This window comes from Marmota flaviventris, chromosome 4 (genome assembly GCF_047511675.1).
Source record: "Marmota flaviventris isolate mMarFla1 chromosome 4, mMarFla1.hap1, whole genome shotgun sequence".
Taxonomy (NCBI): domain Eukaryota; kingdom Metazoa; phylum Chordata; class Mammalia; order Rodentia; family Sciuridae; genus Marmota; species Marmota flaviventris.
This window is the reverse complement of record NC_092501.1, coordinates 121,383,031-121,405,901: the sequence shown is the minus strand read 5'-3', so window position 1 is coordinate 121,405,901 and position 22,871 is coordinate 121,383,031. Positions and strand designations below refer to the sequence as shown.

The 22,871-nt window shown below is 33.8% G+C and overlaps 1 protein-coding gene across 6 annotated transcripts in view; it reads left to right on the top strand.

Annotated features, from left to right (window-relative positions):
• The window catches only part of Elf1 (E74 like ETS transcription factor 1), a 106,359-nt gene that overhangs the window by 65,269 nt on the left and 18,219 nt on the right, over positions 1–22,871 (top strand). For all 6 annotated transcript variants that reach the window (XM_071611467.1, XM_071611466.1, XM_071611468.1 and 3 more), the window contains exons 3-4: positions 16,632–16,812; positions 22,087–22,194. In XM_071611467.1, the coding sequence (XP_071467568.1) occupies positions 16,632–16,812; positions 22,087–22,194 (289 nt within the window). The remainder of the gene's footprint in view (positions 1–16,631; positions 16,813–22,086; positions 22,195–22,871) is intronic.

Genomic DNA, 22,871 nt, shown 5'->3' with positions numbered 1-22,871 from the left:
CTAGTAATTAGAGAAATTCAAATTAAAATTACACTGAGATTCCATCTCACTCCAGTCAGAACGGCAATTATAAAGAATACAGTCGTCTTCTTTCCGATCAATACAGCAGATGTAGGATAAGCAGTTACATAAAACAGTATTATCAGCTATTTAAAAAAGGTCATCTTCAATATTGTTTTGTTGGTATTTATGAAAATGATATCCTTTGATTTAATGAAGTAAGAAGAAAACTGTTAATGGTTTGAGTGTGAGTTTAAGAAAATGATCTTCTCATAATAGTTATCATATATTTAATAATGTTAGCCACTGCTACGTAAGTTAGCATGCCTGACAGTAAAGAAGTTAGGAAGCAGGTAGGAATCCCTCCCACCTTCTCTTCCTCCCCTCCTTGTAAATTTCTCAATATTAGGGGAATTCTTTTGAAAAATTGTTACTGAAAAAGCTACATTATGATTTGACTAGTAAAAACATTGTAAGTTTTTTAACTTTATTTTTTACACAAATGGAGCACAACTTTTTATTTCTCTGGCTGTACATGATGTTGTTACACACCATTCGTGCAATCATACCTATACATGGGGTAATATTGTCTGTATCATTCTGTCATCTCCCCCTCATACCCTCTGGCCTCTCTCTCCCCTCTGCTTAATCCAAAGTTCCTCCCTTTTTCCCTTACCCGCTGCCCATTATGGATCAGCATCCACTTATCAGAGAAATCATTTAATGTTTGTTTTTTTGGGGATTGGCTTACTTTGCTTAGCATGATATTCTCCAGTTCTGTCCATTTATTCCATAACTGCCATAATTTAATTCTTTTTTAAAGCTGAGTAGTATTCTGTTGTGTATATACACCACAGTTTTGTGAGGTTGTCTTTTTAACCTGTTCCCATTTAATGTGACATTCAGAGAAGGTAGTGGAAGTATGAGATAGGACCAGGTAACTTAGCAAGGTGGTGTGAAGCCTGAAGTTAGGGGAGAAGTTTCTGTCCTAAAAGGTGGTGTTTTGTATGACACTTTGAGGTTTTATTATATTTTAATTTATGAATTTTGTATAGCATCTGCATTTCCCCCATTCCACTTTATTCTGCGGCAAGGGAAAAGGGAAAAACAACATTTATAACAGATTTCATTTTCATGTTGGAAGGCAACTGGTGGGAAGCTCAAGTAACTCTGCTTTCCTTCTTTTTGTTTCCTACCTCATCATATAACACATTTAGAAATAATTTAGTATCCGAAGGCTTAGCTGTGAGGTGTTCTTTTGAAAAGTGATTGACTAATGTGCACCCAGTCTATCTAAAACTCTTATAATATTGAATACTGAAAATTGATGTTTCTGGTCAGTCAAGAGCATGTGTGGGACCTACAGAGCATCAGTTTAGCTAGCTGTGTGACTTTTAACTATTTTTTTCCTCTCTAATATCAATGCAGAGTCTTGCTAAATTGCCAAGGCTGCCCTCAATCTTGAAATCCTTCTTCTTCAGCCTCCATAGTTGCTAGAATTAGAGTTGTGTGCCTGGCTGCTAGACAAGTTTTAAATATAACTGAATTTTATTTTTTCTATCAAAGATAAAAAAATACCTCCTACTATTAAGAGTATTAAATATTTTTGTAAAGCATTTACCAATAACTGGTCAAAGGAGATATAGTCAGTATATGTGGCAGATGCTATTTGTGCTGTAGTCATGATGTTAATGAACTAAGTTAAATCAAGAAAAGACATTTGTTACCTTGAGCTATGTACTTTATATTACCCACTTGTTTGGGGGATAAGTAAGGTCATGAAGGTGATTTTTGTGACTTCGATACCAATCATACAAATTCATTCAGCTTTTTTTTTTTTCTTTGTTAGTTGGGAATGGTGGCTTGATTCTAGAATAAGCCAATAAATGGTTGCTTAGAATTTTAAAAATCTGGCAGCTTTACTCTGTAGGAGAGCACTTTCCTTTTACATTGTAGCATTTTGTTTGGTTTGACATGGTTTGACCTGGTATTGATTAGTTTTTTTTTTTTGCTTTTTCTTTTTTGAGTAACTTAAATTTACGTCATTGCCTATGATCTGCTAGTGTGACTTTTTTCATTCTCGAAAAGCTCTGATGAAGCTAAACTGTCTATATTCAGGAATATCTTGTGCTTAGTACATATAAGATTCTTGTCAAAGGCCTTTTTTTAAAAAAAAAGAAAAGCAGAAAATGCCCTATTATGATTTTATTTAAATTCTTAGAGTTATATAGATTTTGCATGTTTAAGTTATCATTCTGATGATGACTGTTGTGATGTTTATTTACTTAGTTCATAAGTAAACATTTAAATCTGGTTTAAATTTAATATCTCCCCACCTGCCTCAATCGACCTGCCTACTTTAGCTCATAACTGATTTTGTTCACATATAGTCAGACATATGCACAACTCACCAATATATTTAACTTTTAAGTTGACACTCCAATAAGAAAACAAATACAATTTTCATTGACTTCTCTCTCTCTTTTTTTTTTTTTTTGGTACAGGGGATTGAACTCTGGGGCACTTGACCACTAAGCCACATCCCCAGCCCTATTTTTGTATTTTATTTAGAGGCAGGGTCTCACTGAGTTGCTTAGCGCCTAGCTTTTGCTGAGGCTGGCTTTGAACTCTCCATCCTTCTGCCTCAGCCTCTTGAGCTGCTGGGACTCTTTTGCTTTTTGATGCATTGTCAAATTTATCCTTGATAAAAAATGAAAAATCTGTGCAAAGACCAAAGAAAGTCATTTGTCATGAAAGAGAGACACTAGGATTAAACTTTGTTTAAACAATTCCGCAGGGATTTACATTGAGATTCCAAATGTTATCTTGGGGAAATCTGGAGAAAGGACCATTTACTTAGACTTTTGTACTTTTTTAAAAAAATAGTTGTAGATGGACAACATGTCTTTATTTGTTTAGTTTTTTATGCGGTGCTAAGGATCTAACCCACTGCCTCACACATGCTAGGCAAGTGCTCGGCCACTGAGCTACAGTCCCAGGCCACCTTTGTACTTTTTGATAGTGCTGTGCAAGAGAGAAGCCACACTTCTTCAGAAATACTCATCTGCAGAGCCAAAGGAAGAAAGACATAACTTGTTTAAGCTGTGGCTCTGAATACAGTGTTCACAGCTTAAACCTGAAAGATAACTATCCCTATAATTTTTTAAAACTCAAGGTTTAATTGAGATGAAACTTTGATTATGACAAGAATCCAGTACTTGTAGTCTGTTGTCGTGTTTAAGCTTGCTGACTTGAGTTAGATTGTCAGGGTTCAGATTTCAGCTGTGTGTCTTCCAGGTTGGTTGACCAGTAAGTATCAACAATACAGCATAGTGTTGTGGGGATTCAGTGGGATAAGTTGTTTGAAGTACTTAACATGATAGCTACTTTTATTATTACTGCCACATTTGGAGTACCACTTTATTCTATTTTGTACTTTACTATATAGAAGGATTCACAAAAATAGAGATTCGAGAACACGTTTTACACAGCACTATAGTGAGTTTCTTTTTAGTTAGAAGTACTTTGTTACCCAAGAGTTGAAAATCTTTTTTCCTTTCATATTAAGCTGCATAACATACTATTCATATACATCATGATAATCGTAATAGATATATAATCCACAAAAACTAGAATATTTAAGAAAGCCATTAGAAATGAGGAGACTCATAGAGACATGTATTTATATTTTCTATCCTTGTACTGCTTTGCATATAAACTTCTGACAAGAAAACATTTCCTGCTTTATTCTTAAGTGCAGTGTAAAGATAACACTGCCTAGCAGTTTGCACAGCTCTTTGTACTTTAGTCTTCTCTACGTATACTTTGATTCTCACAAGTCACTATATAATAGAGGTAGCATTGTTCCCCCCACCTCTACCCACTTCCCTTTTTAGTGCTTGGGACTGACCCTAGGGCCTTGCCATGTTAAGCATGCATTCTACCACTGAGCTATTATGCCCCCTAGCCTTTCCATTTTCTATAGTTTATTATTACCTAGGATCTATTTCTGGGGAACTAAAAGACCTATGTTAGAATCTTTCATCTATAGTAGATTTGTAGGGCAAGGTTAAAAAGGAACACAGAGTAATTACTCTTCAAAATAACCTGGCTTAATGTATGTCTTGATTCTAGTTCTGATTTCCACTCTTTTGGAGTATCTGCTAGTGGATAATTTGCAATATTAGCTGTTCGATTATTTCCTTAATTTTTAAAGCAGTACAGTACTTGATTTTATTTTATGTGTGTGTGTGTGTATACACACACACATATAAATGTATTTTATATATATATATATATATATATATATATATATATATATATATATATAAAAATCTTAAATTGTCGATGGACCTTTATTTTATCTTTCATGGTGCTGAGAATTGAACCCAGTGCCTCACACATGCTAGGTGAAAACTCTACCACTGAGCTACAACCCCAGCCCTTGATTATATTTTTACTAAGGGTTGACAGGATGATGGAGAACTGTGGGGATTTGATATAGCATTTGAGTCACAGCACTGAAGTATTTTATGTTTTTGAATGGTAGAAATCTGTATTTGATATTTGCTTGAAATTAAAATGCAAAGTAACAACAAAAGAAACTGAGAAAAGTGCCAGGGAACAATCCCCACATACACAAAACTGAGAGACCCAAATAGTTTTATTTCAAACTTGAATGAATTATTTAAAGTTTCAGCTCAGAGTTCCCTAAGTCATTTTTAAAATTAAATGATTTATTCTATTTTGTTATAAATGATGGCAGAATGTAATTTATTTCATATTACACAATTTTTCAAGTCACTGATTGTACACAGAGTATTTTCACACCATTCGTGTCTTCATTCACGTATTAGGGTAATGATGTCTAACTCATTCCACCATCATTCCTACCCCCTTTCTGCCTCCTTTCCCCTATCTAAAGTTCCTTCATGTTCCCCCCATCACCATTATGATTCAGCATCCTCATATCAAAGAAAACATTCAGCCTTTGGTTTTGGGGATTGGCTTGCTTCACTTAGCATTATATTCTCCAACTCGATCCGTTTGTCTGCAAATGCCATGATTTTATTCTTTTTTAATGCTGAGTAATGTTACATTTTGTATATAAACCAAAGTTTCCCTATCCACTATCCATTCATCTACTGAAGGGCATCTGGATTGGTTCCACAATTCCTAAGTAATTTTAATAAAAACAACATAATGATACCAAAACCTGGCTAAATGTGCACACACATATGAGCAATAGGCTAATTTCAAGATGGATATTTAATTAATTAATTTAAAAGTTTTTGGTATTGGGGACTGAAACAAGGAAAGCTCTACCACTGAGCTACATTCTCTTTTTAACTTATTTAGAGACAGGATATCTATCCCTAAGTTACCAAAGCTAGCCTTGAACTTGAGCTTCTACTACTTCAGCCTCCCAGGTGGAATTATAGGCATGTGCCATCACACCTTGTTGAATATTTTATTTAAATATAATAATAAGAGTAAATATTTATTGTCTCTTACATTTATCAGGGCCTGTATATGGTATATTTTTCTTTTTTGATCTTTACAGTGATTCTTGTAAGTAGTACAACTCTTAATATCCCCATTTTATAAATAAGGAAATCTTTTATAAAGAATCTCAAAGGCTGAATCCTTCACTGGATTTGAATCTCTAACTCTAGAGAGCCAAAACTCTTAATCATCATTCTGGGATATAAGAGATACAATGGTTGGGGACGGTGGCACACGCCTGTAATCCCAGCAGCTCAGAGACTGAGGCAGGAGGATTGAGAGTTTAAAAGCTAGCCTAGCAAAAGCGAGGTGCTAAGCAACTCAGTGAGACCCTGTCTCTAAATAAAATATAAAATAGGGCTGGGGATGTGGCTCAGTGGCCGAATGCCCCTGAATTCAATCCCTGGTACTGCCTGCCCCTCAAAAAATAGATAAAAGGAACCTTAAAAGAGAAAGGATTTGGAAGAATAGTAAGTAAATTATTTTAAAGTTATTATATTTGGGATAAGTGGGAATTTCATTTCTCTCCAGACATTTATGTATAAAAATTTTAAAAACTTAAGTTTACATTATCACACTACTTTTTCAGTTAGCCCATTGTGTTGAACAGTATATACTAAACTGTATAGAATTTTAAAAATTTGGTATCACAGAGTTATATTATTTTCTTTTACTCTTAAAAGGTAGAAGGTATTTATAGAGAGCTTGAATTAATCATAAATATTCTTATTTGCAGATAATGAAGCTGTTTTAATGTCATATTTTTCAAAATATGCAGAGAATTTGGCTGTGAAGAATTCTTCACAGAAAACTTTGTACTGGTCTTTAGAAATCGATTGCACAATTCTAGCTTGTTTATGTAATTCATGATTTTTGAAATCGTTTAAAATGCACTTTGGAAATAGCTGTTGGGGAGTGGTACTCTATGGAAGGAAATAATATTTTATTCTCTTGGAATATGAGTATATTCATGTATTATTTATTTTCCTAAGTCATTTTAAGTGTGCCATGGAACTTGTTTAAAGAATTTTAATTTTCATTTTGTGCACTAGTCACCCTGTGTGTGTGTGTGTGTGCGTTTCCAACTTGATGCACTGTTTATATAGATTTCCTTTTATTATGGTTTACACGAGGTGACGAAGGAATACCGTCATAGTTATTTGATCATTTCCCCTCTCCTCAACTGCTTTGCTCCCACCTCTGCCCTGGAACAATGTGTAGAAATGAGAGAAACTAGATAAAAGTGAATTGAAGACATTTTAAGTTTCTGTTTCTCCTATCAGATAAACCTGTGCTTTTTAAACAAACAAATAAATATATAATGTACATAAATTTAAAATGTGCATAGGTTCTAGAATCTGATAAATTTTCACAGTGAACATAGATATGCATCAGCTTTTGTTTTTATTGATGCTAAATGTTATTGCTAAGGGTTGGTGGTTAAATTTGTTCACCATTTTTCTAAAAGATTATTCTTTTTTTGTCATTTTTATTTTGTGTTACTGGATATTGAATCCAGGAGTAATCTACCACTGAACTATGTCCCCAGCCCTTTTTGTTTTTGAGATTGGGTCTTGCTAGGTTGCTAAGACTAGCCTCAAACTTGTGATCTCCTGCCTCATCCTCTTGATGAGGATGGGATTACAGGTGTGCACCACCTTGTCTAGCCAAAAAAGATGATTGGCGTGGTCTTTTTTTGTAATGACAATCAATGTAAAATTGTAGTAAGCCAGCTTTTATGAGTGTTTATTTCCATCAATATCAGATATTGAAGTACTTTCATTATCAAAATATTTTCTTGAGTACTTACTATATGCCATACATTATAGCAAGTGATTTATTTACAAGTTCTTACAATAGCTAGAAAATATTGTTATTCTTGTTTTAGATAGATAAAAAAACTAAAGCTTACCAAGTGCAGTAGAGCACACCTATAATCTCAGTAATTCGGGAGGCTGAGGCAGGAGGATAGTGAGTTTGTGACCAGCCTCAGCAACTTACTGAGTTCTTAAGTAATTTATTGAAACCCTGTCTCACAGTTTAAAAAGATGGAGTGTGTGTGGCTAAGTGGTATGTGCCCCTGGGTTCAATCACTGCTACCAAAGAAAACAACAACAACAAAACAAACAAACAAACAAACAAACAAACAAACAAAAAACCCAAAAGCTTAGTAAGTTCAGATACTCAGGACATGGTGGAGACTAGTTTTACATAGAACTGGAGCTCTTACTTTTTACACTTTGCTTTCACCATGTGTATCTGTAGTTCCATTTGCTACATAAAAATTATTGTCAATTCTTGTTATGGTAGAGTGAGTTGATTTTGGTTTTATGTTTTGTTTTCAAAATCAATGGCGAAGAAAGTTATTCTAAGAATGAATGAGAGGTCCTCAAAGCGCGGTGTCTTCATAGGTTGAGGGTTTGGATTCTTAGTCCGATAGGAAGGCATGTCATTGTTTAATTTGTTACTGGGGAAAGTCTGGAGTCAGGGAGCTTTGGAAGAGGGAAGATGTAGGAGGAGAAAGGCCTGGCCCATTGTTGATATGGTATGAACTCATTGAAAGTGTGCTCATTTTGCATGTGTCTTTACAAAAGAGTATCTGTGGTGGGGAAATATTTAAAGACTGTTTTAAACCTGCTTTTTGTTTTAGGAAGATGATACTTATTTCATTTTAATATATTTCATAGAGGACCTTGGCAGGATGTTTCACAACCACTATGTAACAGATTGAGCTGTGCTGTAAGAGAACCTTGGCAAGCAAGTTATGTGAGAGTTCATGTGCTTTTTTATATCTATAAAACCGGTTGAACAAACTTATTTGCTTAATAGAGTGGGAATAATGATCCTTTTCTTAAATTTTCAATGTAGGACCTTGGATTGTGTTGTATTGAGGAAACAAGCAAGCTTAGTTCGGGGAAGTAATGTACTACTTATATTGGTCACATTTTTTTTCTCTTTTTGAGCACCCCCCCCCCCCCCTTTAATGGCATTGCCACATATGTGATCAACCACAACATATAGTAACTAAATAGAGGACACTTTAACTTTGGGGAACTCTCCCTCTGTTTTGCTAAAACTTGGTCTTATTTTTATTATTGCTGCCTAAACATTTGCTAAATTTTTGCTTTCAACATGTCCAAAACTTACTTGTTAATATTAAAAAAGGGGAAATTGATATGTGTATTTTTTCTCTCTGTAGAGTTGACTTTCAACAAAGTTACAAAAATATAAAGTCATTTTTTTAATCACTGTAGTTTAATTTTCCCATAGAAATGGTTGCTTTTGAAACTAATTTTTGACGAATTTTAACTCCAGGATATCTTCTCTAGTTCCCATGGTTTGTGATTTATTTTTATTCTTTTCCAAAAACAAAAGTAAAAATAGCTTGCAAGTGCCAAACAGAAAAAAATCTCATAATAATATCTGGATTTACTGGTAATTACTAGATATTTATATTATTCAGAAATTGGCATGAACAATTAGTTGATTCAGTTTAGGGAATGTAGTTTTAAATGTTTTAGTTAGTTAGAGCAGTGATTCTGAACCCTGGGGAGCAAATAGGACTCACTTGGGGAGCCTTCATAATAGGCCTCAATCATAGCACCAGATAATTTGATTTATGTGATCCTTTGCAGGATCATATCTTGACATTTGAAAATCTTTCCCAGTTTATAGCCATGGTTAAGTACTAGTAGAATTTAGCAAGGTTCTCTTAAAAATAAAATGACTTGGGGAAGGGTCTCATTGGTAGGGTGTTCGTCTAGCATGTTCAAGGCTTTGAACTGATCCCCAGCACAGGGAAAAAAAAAAAAAAAAAACTGCTGTAAGAATAGCTTTTAGAGATATTTGGAGTCATTTTATGAAGAAGTAGCTATATCCAGGTCTGGTGGCATATGCCTGTAATCCCAGCGATTTGGGAGGCAGAGACAGGATGATTATAAGTTTGAGGGAATTTAGCAAGACCCTAAGCAACTTAGACAATGCTGAAAATAGAGAGCTGGGGATGTGGCTCAGTGGTTAAGTGCACCTGGGTTTAATCCCTGGTACCAAAAAAAAAAAAAGAAAAAGAAAAAAAAAGCCAGCCAAGTGAAATATAATATTTTTGTTAGAGCATCATAAAAAAACATGTTGACACTTTCATGTCTTAACAGATCCAATTGCTAATTGTTAGTAATGTTGCCAATTGATGAGTAGCGTCAACCTTTAAGAAAAAGTATTTATATATTTATTTGAGACAGAGTCTTGCTGTATTACTCAGATTGGCCTTGAATTCCTGGGCTCAGGTGATCCTTCTGCCTCAGATTCCAGGGTAACTGAGATTACAGGCACATGCCATTGTATCCATCGCTTCAACCATCTTGAAGCTCCTCTTTTAAATAAGTCTTGGGAAGAAGTCTGATTGAAAAGATGTAGAAGAAGCTAAGGTAAATAAGATTTGATGATGATCAGCATAGAAACCTAAAGAGTAATATCTAGTCTCAATTTAAAAACTATACTTCTCTTGGTACTGGGAATTGAACCCAGGGATGCTTAACCACTCAGCCATATCTCCAGCCCTTCTTATACTTTATTTAGAGACAGGGTCTCACTGAGTTGCTTAGCACCTCACTAAGTTGCTGAGATTGGCTTTGAATTTGTGATCCTCCTGCCTCATCCTCCCTAGCCACTGGGATTATAAGCATGTGCCACTGTTCCCAACCTTCAATTTAAAAACATTAATAAGATTTTATATATGTATTGTAATCTTTATTGCCATAAACTTTATCTGTGTCTCTGTCCGTACCAGGGATTGAACCCAGGGCCCCTTAACCACTGATTCATATCACTTCAATCTCCAGAGTCACTAGGATTACAGCTTGTGCCACTGTGCAGCTGTCATAAACTTTAGAAGTTATTTTAGGGTATAGAGAACCAATTGTCAAATGATAAGCTAAACTGAGTCCTATTATGGGTTGAATTGTGTACATACTCATCCGTTTATATATGGTACCTCAGAATATGACCTTATTTAGAAATAATTACATTGCAGATATAATTAGTTAAAATGAGGTTCTATTAGTGTAGGAACAGGGGATGTGCTCCTACTCCAATATGATTGATGTCCTTATAGAAAAGAGGAAGTTTGGATATAGACACACAGAGAGATCACCATATGAACACAAAAACAGCCATTTATAAGCCAGAGAGGGAGGCCTAGAACAGATCTACAAAAGGAAACAATCCTCCAACACCTTAATTTCAAATTTCTAGCTGTCAGAACTGTAAGACAGTACATTTCATTTTTGGCGGGGGGTAGGGTTGAACTCAAGGGCACTTGACTGCTGAGTCACATCCCTAGTCCTATTTGGTGTTTTATTTAGAGACAGGGTCTCACTGAGTTGCTTAGTTCCTGGCTTTTGCTGAGGCTGGCTTTGAGCTCACGATCCTCCTGTCTGAGCTGCCTCACTGGGATTACAGGTGTGTGCCACCATGCCTGGCAAGATAATACATTTCTGTTGTTTATAAGGTACCTATTTTGTGGTGTCCTAGCAAAATAATGTAATAGTTTATTTTCTTAATATTTTATTTATTTTTTAAAATCTAAATCTTAGCAAAAATTCACATTGAATTTTCTATGACTTAATTTAAGAGATTGGGAACCAGTTTTCTTTAAGGAATTTTACAGTATGTAGTATGAAGGTTTTAGGTTCCTGATGACTCATACTTTAGTCAGTTGCTAGACAATCCAGTTTAAAAGACAGTTTATCCTGAGTCCAGATCAGCAGCTGGGGTTACTGGAGTGTGTATTTTCCTTCCATTTTTGGTAATAGAGGCGGAGAGTCTTGCCAGTCACCCCAAAGGTATTTCCTACATTTATTTTGTATATACAGAATTAGGCCTCTTAGACCTAACTATTCGTATTATTGCAAAGATACCCAGTTGGTCTCTTTTTTATATGTGGGTTAATAGCATTTTGGAGAAATTAAAGGTAAACAACTTTGAATATACATTCCTGTTTCAGTGCACTAGAAAAATGGCCCATGCTTTTCTTGAGAAGAACAAGTACCTCCAAAGGAGAATGTATGACTGGTGATTCTGGGATGGATCTTGCGTACTGAGAGAACTATGTCAAGAAAGTTTATCACGGGGTGGGGCTGAGGATGTGGCTCAAGCAGTAGCATGCTCGCCTGGCATGCGTGGGGCGCTGGGTTTGATCCTCAGCACCACATAAATATAAGATAAAGATGTTGTGTTCACCGAAAACTAAAAAATAAATATTAAAAAGAAAGTTTATCATAGACTCAGATGGTTCAAGCCCTGGGAAAGATAATATCTCCATTCAAATCACTCCTTACTTATTCTGTTTGTCTAAATAGAATCAAGAAAATAAGCCAACAACAACAAAACTGTACCATATTTAAGGCTGACTATTATACTGTCAGGTAAAGAACTGAAGTGAGTTCAAGTTGTGTGCTCTCTCCCGCTAGCCATGACTTGTGGTAATTTACAGTTGTCCCTCAGTTTCCAAGGGGGATTGGTTTGGGGACCTCTGTGGATAAAATTTGCAGAAGCTCAAGTACCCTATGTAAAATGGTCATAGTATTTGCATATAACCTAGGCACATCCTCGCACATACTTTAAATCACCTCTAGATTACTTTTCTTATTCCTTTATGATTTTGGTACCAGGGATTGAACTCAGGGGCGCTCAACCACTGAGCCATATCAACAACCCGTTTTTTTTGTATTTTATTTAGACAGGGCCTTACTGAGTTCCTTAGAGCCCCTGTAAATTGCCAAGGCTGGCTTTGAACTCAAGATCTCCTGCCTCAGCCTCCCAAACTGCTGGGATTACAGTTGTGCACCACCATGCACAACTAGATTATTTTCTTTAATGCAAAGTAAATGCTTTTAAGTAGTCTTTATACTGTGTTCTTTAGGGAATAATGACAAGAAAAATGTTTGTACGTATTCAGTACTGATTGAGTTGTTTTCAAATATTTTCAATCTGTGTTTTGTTGAATCTGTTGATGTGGAACCTGAGGAACAGTGGGCCTATTGTATTTCCCTTTGCCTCCACATTCCTTTGTAAAAATATAGTCCAGTATATCTCCCTCATAGAATTTTGTAATGATAAAAGTGTTAATCATTTAAAGAAAATGTCTAGAGTCTGTTAAGTTATGCTAATAGCAAAGGCAAAGCTATGGGTTCATTGTACATGCTACTCCCTCCCCTATGTAGTGCATAAAAATAAATGGTATCTCTTATTGTAAGGTTATAAGCTCAGACAATTTTAGAGTCTGTAACTTTAAAATACATGTTAACAAACCAAAATGGAATGGTCTTTAGGTCAACTGGGTGCTTTCCCTTTACTTGAAAGTAAGGAAAATATGGTCAGGACCTTGACACTGGAAAAGGCCCTATGTCTCATGATTTCACATGTTTTTTTTTTTTGACTGCATGTTACTGCCTTCTAAATCAAAGTCATGTGTCCCTTTTCACTCTTAATTAACCCAGTAAATCCCAAATTTTCAAATATTCTACAGTATTTCACTGAAATGACACAGGTTCATTAAAAGTAGGTTTGATGTTTCTAAAGCTTATATAAAGTACTGATGGTATTATATAATATTATATATTATATACTATATTTAAGTTTTTGTAGGTGTTTCACATCTGGGGTGATGGGACAAAGAGGGTTTAGCTTTTGCTTCAAAGGAAGCATTTTTTTCTCTACTTCTGTGCTTGTAATTTTTCTTTTTCCTCTTTTTTTTTCTCTTCTATTTTTTTCCTGGTGTTGGGGAGTAACCCAGGTTCTCATGTATGCCAGGAAAGTGTTTTACTACTGAATTTTATCCCTACACTGAACTTTTCTTAATAGTTTTTAAACTATTATTTGAACTGAAATTAAAATTATTTTTTAAAAGCAAAATAGACTATGCTTGACTGTACATAGACTGTCTCTGTTAGGGAACAAAGAAACTGATAATAGCAGTTTTCTCTGGGAATGGCACTGGAGTAGAAATTGCATTGATTATATTGATATTTGATAACATATTCCTGAGACCTATAAATTCTGGAGAAACAGTGATCCACTTCTCCAGTTTAATTATAGGTTAGTAGAATAAGACAAGAAAATAGTAACAAATTATCTGCAGTTACTTAAACCTTGGGAATATATATATATATATATATATATATATATATATATATATATATATATATATATTCAGGTAAAATTATGGAGTAATATCATTGTTTATAATATTTTCGTAATATTATTGCCCTTGCCAGTCTCTATCAAATTGTAGGAGCCAGATAGATAGGGAGAAATACTTTTGTTTTATCTTGGTGAGGACTGCATCTGTGAATTGCATTTGACATACCTCTGTTTCTTGGTGTCCTTGGATAAGTTTCTTAACTAAATTCCTTATCTGTCAATATATGGGGTAGTGAGTTGTGTTCTAACCTTAAACCTAGGCTGTAACAGCATAAAATGAAGTCAAATGAAAATTTTTTGAACTCTGTGCTCAGTTTTGTTAGAGGAAGAGTTGGAGCTTAAGTTGAACTCTTAGGAGAGAAGAGAAGCCAAAGTGCTTTAACAAGCAAATATTTATGCTAGTTTGGATTAAATGAGTTACTGGTTATTTCTCAAGAAAGGGAAAGGAAAGGCCAAATGCCTATATTTTGCTTTGGATATTTTTACAAAATATTTTCTTAATTGCATGTGTGTGTGCTTACAACATAATTGTTGAGCCTTCTAGTTTATTTTAAAACTTATCTCACAATTTGAAGAGCTAGTTACTTCTGCCTAACTTCCTCTTTTTTGAAACAGGAAGAAACATTTTGAAATAAAATGATCCAGATGTGCTTAGGGTTATTATGCATAAATTTCAGAGCATAGCATTTTTGAAGGCAATGAAACTCTTTAGTACCTTTGATTATATATTAAATTTAGGTAGTTAAATGCTTCTGACTAAAGTAATATCAAACCTTAGTGTACAGTTCTGTAAATTTATTTTTAATATTGAGGCTACTTAGTTATAATTAAATCATAATATTTTCAATATAGTGGATTTGAGGAAAATAGCAAAGGACTTGACATTATGGAGTAATATCATTGTTTATAATATGAACAGGAACTTTTTCTCACATTTAAGATTATACTATTTGCTATAATCTTGCTAGCTATGACTTGTGGTAATTTGCAGTTGTCCCTCAGTTTGGTAACTGAGTACAGTAGCACACACCAGTATTCCAGCAACGTGGAAACTTAAGGTAGGAGTACTGCAAGTTTGAGGCCAGTCTCAGAAGTTTAACAAGGCCCTAAGCAATTTTAATAAGACCCTATCTCAAAATAAAAAGGGTTGAGGCACCCCTGGATTATGAGGAAATGCTTTGTTAAGAAACAGGATGTTTACATAGTCTTGAGGTGTCTTCCTACAAGAAACTTATTAATTATAGAAGGAAAAATAGTAACTTTATATAGTGAAGAAACCCTAAGTAATCAAAGTTCCCATGGTAGGACAAATAAATATTTTGAACTTCATGACATAACATATTTTCAAGGACATCATGTGACTTCTTTAACCCTAACTGGATCTAATTATGAGAATTATCTGAACCAAAATTGGGGGACATTCTACAAAATGCCCACACTCTTCAGAAGTGTTAAGATTGTGAATGAGAAGGCTGAAGAATTGCTCCAAATTAAAGGAGAAGAAACTATTAGATTAAAGGAGTTGTCCTTAAGAAACAGAATGTTTACTAAATGAAACCGATGATCCTTCAGACAATGTCAGTGTTACTTTCCTGGTTTGGTAATTGTGCCACCCTTATAGAAAATCGTATTTGACCAGGTGTAATGGTGCAGACCTGTAATCCCATTGACACCAGAGTCTGAGGCAGGAGGATTGCAGTTTAAGGCCAGCCTCAGCAATTTAGTGAGAAATTGTCTCAAAATAAAAAAATTAAAAGGATTGGGGATGCGGCTCAGCGGTTAAGCACCCCTGAGTTCAATCCCCAGTACCAATATAATAATATTTGATTATTTAGGAAATTATCACTATAGCATTTTGTCTGGTATATGTCTACCACTTTCAAATAAATCAGGAAAAGTATTGGAAGAAAATGATAAAGTAAATGTGATTAAATGTTAGAATTGGGGTCATGTGGATTAAGGTTGTATGAGAATTTTTTGTGCTATTTTTTGCAATTTTTCTTTTTCTTTTTTCCTTGAGACAAGATCTTGCTTATTTGCTAAGGCTGGTTTCAAACATAATGATCCTCCTGCGTCAGCCTCCCAAGTTGCCAGGATCATAGCATATGCCACCATGTCTGGCTTTTTTTTTTTTTTTTTTTTTTTGCAGTTAGTTTCTAAGTCTGAAATTTTTTCAAAACAAAAAAGCTAAATAATTTTAATAAAGTTTGTCACTTTTTAAAATTTTAAGTAGGTTGTTAAAAAAAACCCTCTGTGTCAGTTTTCTCATAATATGAGGTGGTTGGACTAGGTTAAATTTTCAGGGTCCATTCAATATAAAATTCCATGATTTTATAATCAGTCATTAGTAATAAAAATTTATATCCTTAATATAGTCATGCTTGAAGGGGACAATAGAAATTGAAAGCTGATGTTTTCCATGTGAGTCAATAATGTTAAAATGAGACTTGTGTGCCAAGCAACAGTGTAATATTTATTCAACTCAGATTGTTTTTTCTTCCAGAGAAACTTAATTATTGAGATTTTATTTGTGTATTTGTATGCTACTTCTTGGTTTATTCTTATTACATTTTTATGTAATATCATTTTAAAATTCTTTTATAGAATATCCAATGACAACTTGGTTATTCAGATCCAAGATTAATAAAAAGTTTATGTGGTATATAGTTCTGCAGCTTAAAAGGATTGTCAAGATACAAGTAGCTGGGGCTGGAGATGTGGCTCAAATGGTGGCGTGCTCGCCTGGCATGTGTGAGGCACTGGGTTTGATTCTCAGCACCACATTAAAAAAAAAATAAAATGAAGATATTGTGTCCACCTAAAACTAAAAAAAAATAATTATTAAAAATATTTTTGGGTTATTTCTAACAAAAGCAAAACTTTGTTAATCTTTTGTTTTCCTTTACCTCTGCTCCTACCCCTCCCAGCTTGGTGATCCAGCTATTTTTCCTGCTGTAATTGTGGAGCATGTTCCTGGTGCTGATATTCTCAATAGTTATGCTGGTCTAGCCTGTGTGGAAGAACCTAATGATATGATTACTGAGAGTTCACTGGATGTTGCTGAAGAAGAAATTATAGATGATGATGATGATGACATCACCCTTACAGGTGAGTTTGTCTCCAACAGGACCTTGCTATAGCATAGTTTTAGGCACTGTCCTTAGTCCTGACTTTTTTTGGAGATAAAAAGTTTCTAACTCAATTTTTGAGTAACTTCATTACCTGCAGAAGCCAGAGCCCTGTAGAAAGAAGAAAGCTATACATATATATATATATATATATATATATATATATATATATATATATATATACACACATATATATATGCGTATATATATGTATACATATATATACGTGTATATATATGTATATATATACGTATATATGTGTATATATATGTATATATATATGCATATATATATACATATACATTTTTTGTCATCTGCCTATTTCATGTTGCTTTCTTACCTCTGTTTTCTTAAATATATTGAAATTGATATAATAAAATTACAGACATGTCAGAAGAATCAAATAGGAATATTCTTTTCTTACCACTTAACAGGAAGCAAAATAGTAGAACATGATGAGAATGTAGGATAAGGACCTGTGATTTATAGAGATTTCTCTTTAGGTTCAGTCACTACTAGTAAGATATTTCAAACTTCAAGAGTAGATTATATAAATATAAGGTAGTGATAATAATATTTCTGTCAACTTTGGAAATTGATAAATGTTTTGTAGTTTTATATGTTGGCATTCATGTGTCTTGGCCAGAGATGTTAGGAATTTATTTGAGAAAAATATTCAGAAATAAATATTGATATCTTAATTTTTGAGGGGGGGTAACCAGGAATTGAACTCAGGGACACTCAGCCACTGAGCCACATCTCCAGCCCTATTTTGTATTTTAATTTAGAGATAGAGTCTCACTGAGTTGCTTAGTGCCTCACTAAGTTGCTGAGACTGGCTTTGAACCCTCAAGCCTCCTGCCTGAGCCTTCTGAGCCACTGGGATCACAGGCATGCACCATCATGCCCAGCTTATATCTTTATTTATAAAAGAAAGTTACCAGAAGTAGGCATAATGAGGTATATCTGCAGTTTTCTTGGTGACAAGTATTGGTTGCCTTGTTCTCTTAGCTTTAACTTAACACCTAGCACAGTGCCTGTATATTATATATATAACATATATATATAATATATATTATATATATAACATATATATTATATAGTATATATAATACATAATATATAATTTTTACTGAATAAAATATAAAATATATTTATATTAAAATATATTAAAAAATAAAATATAATTTTTAATGAATAAATACATTTTTTACTAAATATAAATATATTTATATACATATATATTACTGAATATATGTATATATCAGTAATATATATATATGTATATAAATATATATGTATATATATATGTATATATTTAGTAAAAATGTTTTATACCAGTAAGTATGCTACCAAATACTAAAACTTTTTTTTTCCCCTAATACTGGGGATTAAACCCTGGGGAGCTATATCCACAGTCCTTTCTACTTTTCCATTTTGAGGCAGGGTCTCACCAAATTGCCTAGGCTAGCCTTGTACTTGTGATTCTCCTGCTTTCTGGGTTTCTGAGAATATAGACATTTGCCACCATGCCTGGCCAAATACTAAAACTTCCTAAATTACAGTAACTGAAGTAGGTGATATTAGTGACAGAATAGTCAGTTGGAATATTGGAAGTGAATATTAAGTCTAAGTGCAGGTAGTGGTCTACTTAAGGAGTTTACATGTAATATGGTGACATTTTAAATTAGAACAGAAGGGAAGAATGTGTATCCATTTGTTGGAAGAGAAAAGAAAGTTAGAGCTCTGCCTTGATCGTGCTCCAAAGTATCAAAATAAATCCCAAAAGGATGAAAACATGTAATATAACAATTGAAACTATTAAAAACCTTTTAAGAAGTTGACTATTTGATTTGAAAGTAATAAAGGATTTTGTAAGCATGAAAATTAGGAGAAAAGTACAAAGGAAAAAGATGAATAGACATTGCTAATAAAGAAAGAAAACATCTTTATCCCCACAAAACATATAACTGAAACAAAAAGGCGATTGATAGATGGATACTTAGAATTTACACGGTAGACAAAGGATTAATTATTAATACATAGAGAGCTTTAAAAAATCAGTAGCAACTTTAAATGGGCATAGAATTGGAACAATAGTAAAAAATATATAAACATATATTGATATGACCAAGAGATTTTATTTAGTAAACAAATATGGTGTAAAATAAGATAATTTTTACCCAATATATTGAAAAGATGATGAAAGATTAACAAGATGATGACAACTTTGTGGCATATACTTGGGGTCAAAGGGTTGGAAATTGGGTTGACATTTTTGTTATAATATCCAAAAAAGCTCTGGGGTGTGATGTTTGTGGCTGGCATATAGAATCTTATATGGCCAAAGATAAACAATAAAGATTGGAAAGGGGATGAATTGTGAGTTTGTTTTCTACATACTTGGAAAAACTACAGCAGGAATAGTGTTTTTGGAATTCCCCATAGTGGCTAGCTATCACTGGGGGAAAGGAATAGAAGATTGTTTTGAGACTGAATAAAATTTAGGTTATCTGTAGTAATAAATGTAATAGTGATAATCAAAATAATAATTATCATTTGCTGAGTGCTTATTATATACTAAAATTGTGATAGTTTCTTTAAAACTTTTAATTTTAAATTGTTTTTAGACTTATAGGAAAAGTTACAAAAGTAATATTAAAAGTTTCCTGATCTTCTTCCTGCTTCCCCTGTTAATATCTTATCCACTGCACATTTATTAAGAATAGAAAATGAACATTGGTCACAATATTGTTAACTAAACCTAAATCTTATATTTTATCAGTTTCTTACTAATGGTTTTTTTGTTGTTGTAGGATCCTATCTTGAATTTTATATTTCATTTTGTTGTCATTTCTCTTTGGTCTCTTCCAGTTTGTTATCTTTTCTGTGTTTCCTTAATCTCTATGTTTCTCATAATATTAACAGTTTTGAAGTTACTGGTTACATATTTTTTAGTATGTGCCTCAGTTTTAGTTGTGTGATGTTTTTTCCTGATTGGGGTTAAGGTAATACATTTTTTATAACATGTTACAGAAAATGGCATTGTCTCCTCAATATATCATATTAGTGTAATAAGTGTTTTTTGAAAAATGTACATTATCTTATTTAGTTCTCACAATAGAAAAAAACTGAAGTTAGGTTAAATTATATATCATGTGGCAAAATCTCCATCAATAACACTGGCTGACAACACTTAATTTTTGTACCTGTTTTCCGTTTTTTTTTTTTTTTTTAATCAAAGCATTGTATCATTATTTACTTTGTTGTGAGATGGGCAGTGCTGAGGGTTGAACCCAAGGGCCTCAAGCATGCTAGACAAGCACTTTTACCACTTAGCAACATCCCTCAGGCTCAATATTCATATTTTTTTTTTTATTCAGAGAAAAACCAATGAAAGTTTTTAGTGAATCTGGACTAGTTTCTCTTATCAGTAAAAGAATTGGATTAGTCAGATTAGAAATTTCTTTGCATTGCTGCCTGTGATCTATGTAGTTTGTTTATGATCACCACTACCATGTATCTGTTGTGTAGCTAGCATGGTTTTTTTTTTTTTTTTTCAATGTATTCTGATGCAGCTTGTTTAAAAATTCATCCTTGTCTGAGCAATGCCATGAGAAAGGTAAGTGTCCTTATTCTAGAGTTGGGAAGGAGTATTGTGCTTTTGAGAAATTCTGGGGGAAGAAAGAACAGTTTAGTTCTTAAGTGCAGTAGGTGATAATTCAGATAATGTATTTGTTTGCTATTTCTGCCATAACAAAGTACTACAGATTGGGTGGCTCAAAGTACTACAGATTAAGTGGCTTTTCTCACTGTTCTAGAAACTAAAAGTCTAAGGTCAAGGTGTTGACAGGTTTGGTTTCTTCTGTTGCTTCTTCCTTGGGCTTATAAAGATAACTGTCTTCTTTCTGTGTCTTCACACATAGTCTTCCCTCTGTACCTGTTTATGTTCAGATTTCTTTTTAGAGGGACACTAGTCATATTGGATTAGAGTCTATCCTAATGACCTCATTTTAACTTATCTCATTAAAGACATCACATAGCCAGCGCAGTGCATGCCTGTAATCCCAGGGGCTCAGGAGGCTGAGGCAAGGGCGATCGTGAGATTAAAGCCAGCCTCACAGCAAAAGTGAGGCACTAAGTACCTCAGTGAGACACTGTCTCAAAATAAAATACAAAATGGGTCTGGGGATGTGGCTTAATGGTCCAGTGCCCCTGAGTTCAATGCCTGGTACTAAAACAAGAACAAACAAACAAACAAACAAACAAAAAAACGTGGGGGCAGAGAGTAGGGCTTGAATAAAAAAGACGATTGACTATATTTTGGTAATGTTTGAAGCTGGAAATGAATACATGGGGTTTCATTATATTGTGTTCCATGATTTTGATTTAGTTTGAAACTTCAATAATAAAAAGATTTAGCTACTTTATGGAATTTGAAGTTTTAATTAGATTGTTGCTGTACCTATAACCCCTGATTTCAGATTTGTATGTTCTTCAAACTAGTTTTATTTTTATTTATTTTTACCTTCATTCTTTTTTTTAAAAAAACATCAAATCATATATTTATTTATTTTTACGTGGTGCTGAGGATTGAATCCAGTGCCTCAAACATGCTAGGTAAGCGCTTTACCACTGAGCCACAACCCAGCTCTTAAACTTCATTCTTAATCATTGATTTACTTCATATCAAATTTGCTATAAATTTGAACCTATAAAAATGTATAATGAAAAAAATACCACTTTGTCTTTAAAGTTCTACCTAAGTTTTCATTTGGAAAGAAGGTTGCCAGTAAAAATTTTTGAAAACCCATGACCTCACTCTTACTTGTGTGGAGATTCTTTTTCTATAAATGTTGTATTTATATTTGCTTTTTAAGTCTGTGTAAAATTTAAAGGGTTACAGTTATAAACTATCAATCCAACCCTGAATCTGAGAGTTACAATTTCAGGCATATATTCAAACTATTTAAAATAATGCATAGTTTGTACATTGTGTTAATTAAAATCCCAGGTAGAGTAATTAATATTACATAAAACATACCCCAGAATGGTACCAGAATACTATAATTACCAAAGGATATTTAGATTCTTACAATGTGACTGTGCCTAAAAGTTGTTGGAAATGGTGGTAACTCATTCACTGATGGGAACATTAATTGATGCTTCCTGGTTCAGGAGATCAGCAGTATCTGAATTTCAGGGTAACAGATATCTTGTAGCTAATTCTATTTTTTCTTTTAATGTATTGTAGTTGAAGCTTCCTGTCCTAATGGGGATGAAACAATTGAAACTATTGAGGCTGCTGAGGCACTCCTCAATATGGATTCCCCTGGCCCTATGCTGGATGAAAAACGAATAAGTGAGTAATTGATTGTTCATGTTTATGTATACTGTAAGTTTATTCTTGCCATTTCTCTCTAGTAGATGGTAAATATCAAGAGATCAGAGACCATGTTTTATATTTTAGAGTAATAAGCATATTTTAAGCTACAGTACTAGTTGAGGCACCTTTGCTAGAGTGCTCAGTTAAAGATGACTTTTTAATTTGGGAACAAAAAGTAATTTACTAATTATCAAATAGTACATTATACAGAATTTCTTAACCTCATCCGTGAAACTATTAGGGTATTTAATCCTAGACTGTTATAGTCAAGTGATCTTTATAGATAATCATTGAGTAGGCAAAGTCATTGAAATTTTTACTATTCCTTTTTTTAAAAAAAACTTTTATAATTGTTGATGGATCTTTATTTTATTTATATGTGGTACTGAGAATTGAACCCTGTACCTCACACATGCTAGGCAAGTGCTCTTCCACTGAGCCACACCACAGCTCAATTTTTACTGTTCTTTTGTGGCATAAAATTAATTGCCGCATCATCCAGATCCTTCCCCCACTCCCCCACCCCAATGCCGGGAATTGAACTCGGGTCTCATACACGCTAGGTAGTGCTTTAACATTGAGTTACACCCGTAGTCTCCACATTATCTATTTAAAAATCCATGGTTTGGGGGGCAGGGGGAGCTTTTCTGACA